Below are 12,745 nucleotides of genomic sequence, written 5' to 3'. Positions count from 1 at the left end.
CTCCCAGTGTCTTGGTCAACAATCCCTCAATAAAATTGGTCAGTCGCTTCATGGGCTGTCTGGGGGACACAACTACCCACAAATTGTCTGCCGCAATCACCAACAATATAGAGTCATTGCACCTTACAGTAAATCCTGTGAAGCTCTTTGAGATGTCCTCTTGATGTGAAAGGTGCTACATCAAATGGAAGGATTATTACTATTAATATTATTATTTTTATTATTATTATTATCATCTGACTCCTATTGTGCAGCTGTCTCATGTGCCTGATCACCACAAGGTGTCATCCTTTGTAGACACTTTCTTTTGGACCTGCACCTGCATGCCTTGCCCTGTAGTGCTTGGGTTTCTGTGTGGCTCTGTGTGAGACTTGATGGTGATGCGCTGTAAATCTGTGATCCTGAGGGCGGTTGTTGTGGATGAAGAATTGTTGAGGATGACTCAGAAATTTGCAGCTAATTCCTCTGTCTCTCCATAGGCTTCTCGTTGGAGAGACCCACCCTCTGCTTGTCTGTGATTTTCTTGTTCCTCCTCAATGTGCACAGGATCCAGCTCCATGTCTCTGCTCTCCTCATCCTCATCAAATTCCATGCGCTCACTGCTATTACATCAGTCGCATTCATACTGAGGAACAATTTTGTTATATTCACAGTTATGGATAAAATCTTTTGTTTAACAAAAAGGCCTCCTTACCTTTTACCTCCTGCCTATTTCTTTCACATCCATATCAACTGAGAGCTCCTTGTGGATTAGGGGCCAAAGTAACTCCTCAGCCATGGTGAGCTTCTTCTCTTCAAAGCTCCCATTGCCTGTCGCCCTTCATTGTTGGCAGCACTCACTTCAAACTTTTCCTCAAATGATAGGGCTGCTCACTCTCTATTTTATTCGTGGGGCAGTTTGTCAACTTGGCATAAACTCTCATCTTTATAGGTGGGAGATAAAATACATATTATGCGCATTTGCCTACAGAATGCCCTGTGAAGTGTTTTGAGACGACCTCCAAGGGTCAAAGGCACTATACCAAATGTAAGGTTTATTGTTATTATTGTTGTAAAAATGTTTAAACATATCCTAAGGTGATAGCACTCAATGTTGAAAATTACATTAAATAATTAAATCTGTTTCTTTTACAGTCTTTTTCCACTGCGTTAAGCATATAATCCAGATGCATTCCTGTTCTTGTTTCCAATGTTCCTCACACTGTTGTGGATGATTGGATACTCTTCTGGTATTAAATTTTGATCTTAGTGCTTAATGTTGATACTGGCATTAATTTTAGAATACATAAAACTACTACTCTACCTTTCCTTTTCAAGTTACTGTATTTCTCTGTACCTGAATGCATGAATGAGACTCTCTTTCACATGGAAGAATTGTGTTTGGTTAAAAAATTCATGTGAAAGTGATTTCTCTTCTACTTCCATCCACACCTTTTAACTCTCGCAGGGTATATGCACTGGAATTTTGACCCTTAGAATTTGGATAATACATAACTCCTTTGATCCCCAGTCTATGCTGAGTTATCTTACCTCACAGTTGGGAAGGTGAACAACACTAAAGTAGGTCTCAGCTTCTCTGAACTAGAGAGAGCACATTTCCAGCAATATGTTTGATGTTTGGTGCGCGTGTGTGGATATTAAGTGAGGGCAAGTTCGGCTTCAGCTTGACACCCCCTGCGGTCTGACAATCTGCTTGAAATGGAGACAGATGGCAACTGGTAGAGAAAACAACGGGAAGGAACGCTAACCTATTGATCATGTGATGTCAACTTGGCTCAGTTGGTGGCACCCTGTGTGAGAAGGCTGCGAATTCAAGACCCTCATTGGAACTGCAAGACCTGTGGAGGAGTCATCTTTCAAATCCGATGTTCAGCCAGGATCAGATCTGCCTGTTTTTAGTTGGATGTTTAAAAATTCCATGACACGCGTAGCAAAGAGGAATGCGTTTGTTTAGTGTGCCAGCCAATAACTTTCCGAATAAATCGGTCATGGCTGTTTCTGGTAGATCGCTCTGTACAGAAAGGCTGTCCCCAAAAATAAGTGACAATTTTTGATGATATTTACCATAGAAATTCACAGCTCCAGAGGAGGCCATTTGGCCTATCACATTTGTCCTGACTCTCTAAGAGTTATATAATTAGTCTCATTTTCCTACCTTTTTCTCACACCCTTTTATATTTTTCTTTTTGAGATGATCAACTAATTCTCTGTTAAATTCCTGTGATTTGTATTGAGATGTTTCAATGTGATAAAAAAATCTTCTTTATCTATTTGTAGCTCGATTTGAAATTTGCAAATTCAAGCACTCTGGGACACTACGCCATGTGAAGGGCGCTATATAAGTGCAAGTTGTTGTTGTTAATATCTGTCTTTTGACCACACTTTTAGTCACTTTCCTCTCCCCCAACCTCTATGTCTCCCAATGCCCTTTAACCTTCCCCACCTCGGGTGCCCAGCCAGCAATGTCTAGTGCTTTGATATGTCCTCCTGATGTGAAAGGAGCTATAGAAATGTAAATTATACTGTATTGTATTACAGAGGAAGACCACCTGAGGGCGGTATATTACAGAGAATCTGAGAAATGTGTTGGCAGAGAACTGAGTCTCAATGTAAAATAAGTCAACTCGAGTCATGTTTACTAAAGTCAGAGTGAAAATATAGTTAATGTCAGTTAAGTGCTTATTCAAGAGAATTGCTGTGAATGAACAGCAGTGTTAATCAGAAACCTGGATAAATTACAGGACAGCACCAAGGTAGAAAAGAGGAGAGGGAATGGGATAGCTGTCTGCATTGTTATGCTCTTCTTGTTTCCAACAGCATCGTGGGATCTTTAACATCTAACCTCAGTTTAAAATCTTATGTGAACAAATAGCACTTCTGATGATGCCATACGTCTACAGTGAAACCTCAGCCTGAGCCCTAGTCCCAATGCGTGGTTTAAAACCACAAACTTCAGATTAGGAACTGTTTACACCTACCTCCTACATACCCTTCACTATGTTCAAATACCTGGATCATGTCCTCCCCTCAATCCTTTTTTCTCTAACCAAAATGTGTTCATCTCTGTGAGCCCCCACCCATCACCCCGCCCTATAACACAAGAGCTCTAGGTACCAGAATCACCCTTGTTGTTCTTCGTTAGACAATCTCTAAGGTTTCATTTGTAGCTGCCCAGAACTGCTCAAATATTGCTCTTTATTCCAAGATATTTTAACAAAGAAAAGTGCTGCTTCGACCTTCGAACGGTGAAAGCTAGAAAAAAGAAAGGTAAAAAAACCCTAGTTAAGGATTAAAAAAATCATTTGAAAACCAGGAAATAATGGATACAAAATAGTAAGATCAATTAAAAGAAGGATGGAGAATCAGAATTGAGAGAGAGTAGAGGGTGCGCATGTATAATGGGATTTTCTTGTTCTAAGTACAGATACTACAGAGAGCAAAATAAAAAAAAAACTACTCACAGTCCGTAACTATACTCATGAGGTTTGTTGTTTCCAGTTGCAAATGCCTCACCCTTCACCCTCCTAAGCCTCCACCCTCCATTGCCCCAATCCTTTCCCCCTGATCGAGTCCGAATCCCTGACTGCCCAGTGCCTTGGGACATCCCCCCGACCTGAAAGGAGCTATACAAATGTGATTTTGTATTATATTGTATCACCGAGTTTGTTTGTTGGGAAATGTGAAAGAGATACCTGGTACTAGATTTTAGGTTTTACTGTATTCTACCCATTCTTTGCTGATTTAAAACATTTTTTTTTGTTGTTTTGGTTTCTTATCTTTTCTTCTTCTGTTTGGTTAAAAAAGATTTGGAGCTGTGAGCTTCATATACCCTCCTCTTCAACAGCTTCATGAATTTCATTGTATGTCTCGCTAACAAGGAAGATAGTGGTTTTCATTCCAGAGTCCACATGCGAGACCAGGGTTCAATTCCCGGTAGGGCGAGACCTTGGGCAAGTTTCCTTACTCCACATGCCTGATAATAATCCCTCAAGAAAAGAATAAAGAAAAAAAATAATAAGTTGGTCACTCAATCCACGACTGTTTATGGGACGCTGCTGTGCGCAGTTGGCTATTGCGTTTCATCCACAAATATACAGTCAATTCACTTTGTAGTCTATTCTGTGAAGCGCTTTGAGATGTCTAGAAGACGTGAAAAGCGTTATATCAAATGCAAGGATTATTATTTATTTATTATTATGTGAAACTTCTAATGAAAGGTAATAGCTCCTGAATTAATGGGGGGAAAACAAGCAGGTTGGATTGGAGATTAAGTAGATAGTTCTGAAGTAAGCTATTATTTTTAATAATGGGGTTTATTATTATTATTACAAACTAGATTGCCTGTCAATGCGTCAAGTTTCCAGTTACTGGAAGAAGTCCCCATGTTTTTCCTTCTTAAAGAATCCTGTTAAGAAATACTGCAATTTAGATACCCCATTGTAAACTGCTAAACTATCATTGGCTATGTGATAAAAAACAAGATTACATTTGTATAGCGCCTTTCACGAAGAGAGAACGTCCCAAGGCGCTGGACAGTGTACAACATTTTAGACCTAAGCTGGGGTCAGGGGGGGAGAAGGGAGGGGAGGGGAAGGGGGGTGGTCGATGGCATGGTCAAAGAGCAGGGTCTTGAGGAAGGACTTGAAGGAGGCTAAGGAAGGGGCGAGGTGGAGTGATTGGGGGATGGAATTCCAGAGGTTGGGGGCAGAGTGGCTGAAGACATAAACACATGTGAGGACATAGCATTTACGTGGAGTGTTAACTCCATGGCATATATATTTTGATATTGGAAATAGAATGATGCACACTGAGACAGACATGAAATGCGTAACAAGGAATGAATAAAACATTCCTGTAAGCAACGAGGGAGAAGGTAAAAGATTTGGATGTGATTATTGATCATTCACTCAATATAAATCTTATCAAAAAGTGCAATGCATCTTGAAAGTATTTAATTACATATTGAAGCAAATGATTCTAACCAATGTACCCATTGATACAGACACATTTGGAATACTGTGATTGAGTAATTTAGCTTTAAAATAAGGTCTTTTGGGAGGGATCAAGGAAAACGAATCGGCCCCAAGATCCGTTACTGTGAAGTGCTCTGAGACACCGTCCGGGGTGGAGGGCGCTATATAAATCCAAGTTGTTGTTGTTTAAGACTAGAGACTTACAGCTGTAAAATCATGGAGACCTATGAACTAATCTCAATGCTATTGGAAGATTGTGGGGTGACATGATTCATGTTCTTCTAATGCTGTAGGGAATGGTTAATGTAGAAATCAATATTGGTTATTTAATTTGGACTGAGAAAAGAACTAGAGGACACCAGTGTAAAAATATGCATTTTGAAGGGATTTAATCAGATTATATTATTGACTCAATTGGTAGCACTTTTACCTTTGAGTCAGAGGTTATGAACTTCACATGATGAGTTTGAGCTCATAGTCTAGGCTAATGTTTCAGTAAAGTACTAGAGGCGCATCAGAGATGCCATCCGTCAGATGAGATATTTAACAGGGCTTCTGTCTGCCTGTTTAGATGGATGTTAAAGATTCCTCATGGTTATATCCTTTGGTGACTATTATCAAGGCATCAATGGAATGAATTATTGTGGAACTGTAACCCACTGTGAAGTACTGTATTTGGGAGAAGAAATAAATAGTAAACCTATCAGCAGTGTTCCAGTGGAAAACCCATAATAGGCACAGAACAAAAACATTAAAGCCTATATTCTATGGATCCTGGTTTGAGGGGAGGAAGCTATTCATTTCTGTTAAATCTTTCTTTAATCCAATTAAATGGCTGCATACAAACACTTGTGATTTATGTGATTCAAAAATATCAAATCCTTAACCATATTTATTATCATTATGGAGTCCTGTAGCTCAGTGGTTAGAGCACTCGCTTTGCAAGTGAGAGACCTGAGTTCAATTCCAGGCAGAGGGCGAAACCTTGGGCAAGTTTCCTTACTCCACACGCCTAATAATAATCCCTCCAAAAAACCCAAAACAATAATAAATTGGTCATTTTCAATCTACGACTGTTTGTGGGACATTGCTGTGCGCAATTGGCTGCCGCGTTCGCCCACAAATATACAGTCAATTCACTTTACAGTATATTCTGTGAAGCGCTTTGGGACGTCCTCCCGACGTGAAAAGCGCTATATCAAATGCAAGGATTATTATTATTATTATTATTATTATAACAATTATTATTATTATTGTTTGAGATTTCTGAATTTTTTAATGAATCTGAGAATTACTATCTCCCCTGCCCATATAATGCACTTATTACAACGTGTCAGTTGGTAACACTCTCACTTCTGAGTCATATATTATAATGTATATATCATCCATATGAAGGTAAATTTGTATTGTAATGTCCCAGCACCTTGGACCGTGTAATTTGTTGTTAATGTTGTGGCAAGTATTATGATTACAACAACCACAGCAACAACAACAAATTACATTTATAGAGCACCTTTCACATCGGGAGGACGTCCCAAAGCGCTGTACAGTCACGTGTCAGGGCCCGAGCATGGGGAATGGGTGGGGTAGGAGCAAGGAAGGTCAGAGAGGTGGGAGGGAAACCAAAGGCACGATCGAAGAGAAGGGTCTTGAGACCGACCTTGAAGGAGGCGAGGGAGGAAGCGAGGCGAAGGGACCATGGGATGGAGTTCCAGAGTGTGGGGGCAGAGAGGCTGAAAGCCCGGCCACCGATGGTATGGCGGGTCGGGCGGGTGACATAGAGCAGCCCGGAGCCCGCTGAATGGAGGGAGCGGGCAGGTTGGTAGGGAGTCAGCAGGTCAGAGAGGTAGGAGGGGATGGCCTTGAAAGTGAGGACGAGGATCTTGAACTCAATCCTCTGGGGTTGGGGAGCCAGTAGAGTCGGGCGACGGTGCGAGTGATGGGGTCGCAGCGCCTGGTGCGCAAGAGTACACAAGAGTTTTGGATGATCTGCAGCTTGTGAAGGGAAGAGTTGGGAAGACCGATGAGGAGGGAGTTTCCGTAATCAAGCCTTGATGTGATTTATATTATAATATAATTATATTACTTATAATAATAATAATAACAATAGTTACAATACAATAGGACAGGTAGGGCAGAGGATATGAAGCAGCCGGGGTTGGAAGTGGCTTGGTTGTAGTGTTTGAGATTGCAGGGTGGGAACAGACCATGGAAGGATTTCAACGTGACAATGAGGATCTTGAACTTTGATACAGCACCTTTAATGTCAGGAGGCACCATTGTTGCAGATTATTTATAATATGATAATATCCCTCACATTTGACATAGCACCTTATCATGTCGTTGAGATGTCTCAAAGTACTCCACAGGGATTATTGTGAAGTGTAGTGATTTTGTATTTGTAGGCAAATTTGCACACTGTGCAAATCTCATAAACAGCAACAAAGTGAATGATCAATTTTATTTGGGTAATTGTTGGTCAGATGAGGAGCTATATCAAACGCAAGGCTTTATAAATAGGGGCATAGAATACAAAAGTCAGGAAGTTATGATGAACCTTTATAAAACACAGGTTAGGCCTCAGTGAGAGACTGTGTTCCGTTCTGGACACCACACTTTAGGAAGGATATCAAGGCATTGGAGAGGGTGCAAAGGAGATTTACCCAATGGTACCAGGATTGAGGGACTTCAGTTATCAGAGGCTAGAGAAGCCGGGATTATTCTCCTTGGAGCAGAGAAGGTTAAGAGGAGACTTAATAGAAGTTTTCAAAATTATGAGGGGATTTGATAGGATGAACAAGGAGAAACTATTTCCACTGGCGGGTGGGTCGGTAACCCGAGGGCACCTATTTAAAATAGTTGTTAAAGGAAACAGAGGGGGAGGGGGTTGAGAAATTTTTTCACACAGCGAGTTGTTTGGTTCTGGAGTACATTGCCTGAAATGGTGGTGGAAGCCGATTTGATAAACAGCTTTTAAGAGAGAAGTAGATAATTATTTGGGGAGGACAAGTTTGCAGCGCTATGGGGAGAGCGCAGGAGAGTGGGATTGATTTGGACAGCTCTTTTTAAACAGCCGGCACAGAGACGATGGGCCAAACGGCCTGTTTCTATGCTGTATAATTCTATGATTGAGGAGAATCCCCCTTTTCTTTTTAAAACGTGTCATGGGATCTTTAATGTACAGACAGACAGACAGATGTTTGGTTTAATGTCTCATCTGAAAGATTCCACCTCCAGCAATGCAGTGCAGCCCCAGCATGGTGATGGAGTCTCAGCCTAGATTTTGAGCTCAAAGTCCTGATGTGGAACTTGAATTCATAATGTTTTGACACAGAAGCAAGATTGTTACCAACTGATACATGACAATGAGTGCATGATACGAAAATATGATAATTCGTTGTTATTTAATCAATTTGTCTTGCGCTAACTTCTGGATCAAATAAACAGTTTATGTTGACCATAATGTTGCAGCCACTATGTTCAAAAGAATGTGGCACAAGCAGCCAATAAAATGAATGACTAATTTATCTTGTGTATTATTGTTTAGGACACATGGAGAAACTCCTTTCTTCTTTCAAATAATGTCACGGAAGCTCTTACATCCACCTAAACAGACAGATGGGACCTTGGATTAATATCTCAGACCAAATAAGCTACCTCTGAGAAAGCAGAACTGGAGACCATATCTGCTAATGGATATTAATACAGGGCTTTTATACCTGTCACACACAATCACTTTCCTGACAACATTCTTGTAAATTGTGGAGAGGATATGATTTGGAAAGAGTTAAACACTAGCAGTTCATTGCTAAGAAATATTTGTGTCTTGACTTGAGGTTAATTCTGGCAGTAAAGTGTCGGTAAAGATCTTCCAAATTTACAAAGCTGCTTCCTTTTGCTTTCAGCCTTTTGTTTTTTAGGGTCTTGACTGTCATTGCATAGCTCAATATTTTCCCAAACAATTTTCAGCTACAAGATTGCCCTAGGCAATGTGTCTGTGTGGACAGTGTAAATAAATCAGAATCCCACCCCCCCCACCCCATGCACACACACACACACTCCACCACCAACTTTTTAACTTTCTGAAACTGAACTAAGATCAAGAGAAACCGAACTCTCAAGACTTCCTGTGAGGAACGCCAATCAGAAGAGCAGGGGAGGGGTTTGAAATGGACACCTTAGGGCTTGTAGGTGTATAAATACTGGGTGCAAGATGCACAGTTTGGCACCTCTTGCTGCAACAGGTAGATTAATTCTCCGCCTCCCCAATCAAGGTAGACTCAGACAGATGATGAGTTCGTTCGATCCACAGACCCAGTCCTCCTCTTGCTGTAGCCCCCAGTTCCCCAACATTGGTCAAGAACCACCAGAGCTGAACATCTTTTGTGAGAGCTTCTTCCATCAGCAGAATTCCCAGAGACCGTCCAGCTATGACCTGGAGGACTACAGCGCGACTGGTAACCCCTACCTTTGGTTAAACGGACCCTCGATGAACACATCACCTTACTTGGCAGGAACCAATTCCAGCCCCTTCATCCCCCAGTCCTATGGGATGCCAAGGCAGTTTCTGCCCAGCGGCTCGGGTTTGGGAGGAGCAGACTTGGGGTGGCTGTCCCTCCCGAATCAGGAAGAGCTGCTGAAGCTAGTCAGGCCCCCCTATTCCTACTCAGCACTCATTGCCATGGCCATCCACGGGGCTCCGGAGAAAAGACTCACGCTCAGCCAAATCTACCAGTATGTGGCAGATAACTTCCCGTTTTACAACAAAAGCAAAGCTGGGTGGCAGAATTCCATCAGACACAACCTCTCTCTGAATGACTGTTTCAAGAAGGTGCCGAGAGATGAAGATGATCCAGGTAAAACTCTCAGCCTTTTCCATTCTGCTCTCTGGGACTCTCTCCTATCAACTTGTGCCTTTCCCTCCTGCTGTCAAAATGTTCTTCGAAACAAAAATGTTCTTCTTTTTGCCTTAGTTTAGCATCCTCTCCACCCCGCCTCTTCCCGTTCCTCTCTGTGATTCATGTCACTTTGCAAAGTGCTTTGAAATGTTTAACTTATGTGAAAAATGCGAAATAAGATGCTGTTGTTAAGTCCAACATTTCTGGCCTGGTTTTCAATTGTTTCTACAAGTTTCCCCTCTCTAAACTACATTTGGAAAAATGCAGTTACCTAACTGTTAACTTCCAAATTTCTTGCAAAACTAGTTTTACTGGTGCACTTCTGGTGTCATTCTTAAATGGAAAGAATACCGGTAAAACAAGACCACAACTTGGTTTGGAAAGAGTGATAAATGTGTCGGGTTGACATGTGTCAATGCTGTTTTAAAGTGAACGATCTTTTGAAGTGAACTGTAAAAGTGATCCAGAGAATACCCATCAATATCAATGTCAACCTGTACAGTTTTCACATCGTGTTGCTGGATCTGAGGCAGGATATGTCTCCTGGTCTTAGCCTTAAGACCCTTGTTTTAAAATCCAAAATTGTGCAGGATTCTGGAAAATTCCTAAATTCAGTTTTAATTCGGAAGTAGCTTCTGATGCAGTTCTTCAAAGAACTGACTTCCAACCAGCTCAGCTTGTAGCACTCTCACCTGAGAATCAAAAGGTGACGGGTGCAAAACCCATGTTGAGACTTTGAGACTTGATTGAAACTCCAATACAAGGCTTGGGAACCGCTTCATTTTTGGAGATGCCACCCCTCAGGTGAGACATTAAACTGAGGTCCTGTCTCCCTGTACACGTTGAAACTGGAAGATTTTCTCCCAGTGTCCTGCCCAGATAAACCTTTTGGCTGATTGTGGGACATTGCTGTGCACTAACTGGCTGCCACAGTCACTACCCTTTACACACACTTTGTGAAGCATTTTGACGCATTATATAAAATGCAATTAATATTTTATTGTCATTCAATTTGAGATTTTTTATATTAAATTTAAAAAGCATGCTCTTAATAATAATAATCATCCTTGCATCTGATATAGCTCCTTATCACATCGTTGAGACATCTCAAAGCGCTTCACACAATATACTGTAAAGTGGATTAACTGTGCAATTTGAAGCTAAAACCTGAGGCAAGTCTTTGGGTTAAAGTGCAAGATGTATGCTAACAAAATGCTACTTAGTACAAATAAACAGTTCTTATCTGACAGCAATTCCCTGTGAAGTGATTTGATGAATATTGATATCAAGAGTCGAATGCAAGGATTAGCAGTAGTATAGTGACTTACTTTAAGATTAAAATGGTAAAAATGTACATAAAATCATATGTAGGCCTGATTTTGACCCCCGGCTTTATTAAGTTAATGTTTCTCCATTCCAGGTAAAGGCAATTACTGGACCCTGGATCCCAACTGTGAAAAGATGTTTGACAACGGAAATTTCCGACGCAAGAGGAAGAGGAAATCGGATCCCAGCCCTAGCGGTGGGACTATTGGATCAGAGAAACCTGACGACAGTACTTCCAATAGTCAGAAGACATCGCAGAGTCCGGGGGTCCTAGACAGCCCCTCCAACGCAACAGACAGCTCTCTGGAAAAGAGATCGCCTCCCCCTGTCTCCGCTCCTTGCCTCAACAACTTCATATCCAGTATGTCTACCTACAACAATGGTGGCCATTCGGCAGGCAGGCAGGGACCAGCGAGTGATACCTCACAGAGAATGGGACAGAATATGATGGGCTTTAGCACGTATTCACCCTCCAGTAATATCCTGGGTCAGACTGCGTCCGAATGGTCTGACCCAGGAGCGTCAAATCGCTACGGCTACTCCTCGGTCCTCAATCAATTTAACAACCATTTCTACAGCAGCATCAATGCAAACAGTCTGCTCTATTCCAGGGATGGGACAGAGGTATGAAGGGAAGATGCACAGAATGAAGGATCAGTTGTAAAATAAAACCTCTTAAAAGGGCCCATTTATCACGTGTAGTTGTATGGGCAACACCTTGCTACATTTCATAAACTTTAAAATTTCAGTATTCTAACTTATAATTGTGACAATAAATAGGAATCTACTGAACTTTAATCCAGATCAGAAAGATCAGGCTCGGAGAGTCTGCTGATGGGAGGGCTGCTGAATCAAGGGTTGGGTTTATTAGATTGGAGCATTTAGAAAGGTATAAAGTGACCTGTTCCTGGGGTATTGGTTCAAGTGGGCTGTCTGACTCATTTAACAACAAGCAGGAGCTCAGTTCATTTTCCTTCTCTGGTCCAGAAAAGCTGAAGTCAGTTGATGCATCCCTACTGCTGTCCTGGTTAAGTTAAGCAAACTCAGGAGAAACTAGGGATCAGGTCTGTATTGGTGTGTTTCACTCTGGGCGCTGGCTTTACAAACTGAGCCATCAGGGAACTACTGTACGTCAAGAAGTATCTGAAAAGAACTCTTTTTAACTTAATTTTGTATACTTTTTTTNAGCTCCTGCCAGTTTTAGTAATGAAGAAGAAACATTGAGACCCATTTACCTTTTGTAAATGGGTCTCAAGGTTCAACACTTCCTTCATATACTTTCTCACAGTTCATTTACTTTTTTTTGGTGGGGTGGGGTGGGGTGGGGAGATCGGAAGAAAATTCTCTTTTCCTCACAGGATTTTTTTTCTAAATGTAGATCATTTTTAACCAGATGCCAGAGGGTTTCAACTCCTTAATATAAATGTAAGGGATAAGCAGCAGTGAACTATTTCTTTTGCCATAATGACTGTAAATACTGTTTGTTTTCACTGCCATGTCCAATATAAACCTAGTTTGGTCGGTGGATGTGCATGCTATAGCAAGCAA

The 12,745-nt window shown here is 41.4% G+C and overlaps 1 protein-coding gene across 1 annotated transcript; it reads left to right on the top strand.

Moving 5' to 3' along the window:
- The first annotated feature begins 9,214 nt into the window (after positions 1-9,214).
- Positions 9,215-12,404, top strand: LOC103177305 (forkhead box protein I1-ema). The gene is made up of 2 exons (XM_007891418.2): positions 9,215-9,829; positions 11,292-12,404. The coding sequence occupies exons 1-2, from the start codon at positions 9,262-9,264 to the stop codon at positions 11,825-11,827; spliced, it is 1,104 nt and encodes a 367-aa protein (XP_007889609.2). The 5' UTR covers positions 9,215-9,261; the 3' UTR covers positions 11,828-12,404.
- Positions 12,405-12,745: the final 341 nt, after the last annotated feature.

Source organism: Callorhinchus milii, unplaced genomic scaffold (genome assembly GCF_018977255.1).
Source record: "Callorhinchus milii isolate IMCB2004 unplaced genomic scaffold, IMCB_Cmil_1.0 Scaffold13, whole genome shotgun sequence".
NCBI lineage: Eukaryota > Metazoa > Chordata > Chondrichthyes > Chimaeriformes > Callorhinchidae > Callorhinchus > Callorhinchus milii.
This window is presented reverse-complemented; position numbering and strand designations above follow the sequence as displayed.

Coding starts and splice junctions, on each gene's coding strand:
- LOC103177305 (XM_007891418.2), top strand. CDS start 9,262: ATGATGAGTTCGTTCGATCCACAGACCCAGTCCTCCTCTTGCTGTAGC. Junction 9,830..11,291: donor GAGAGATGAAGATGATCCAG/GTAAAACTCTCA, acceptor TCTCCATTCCAG/GTAAAGGCAATTACTGGACC.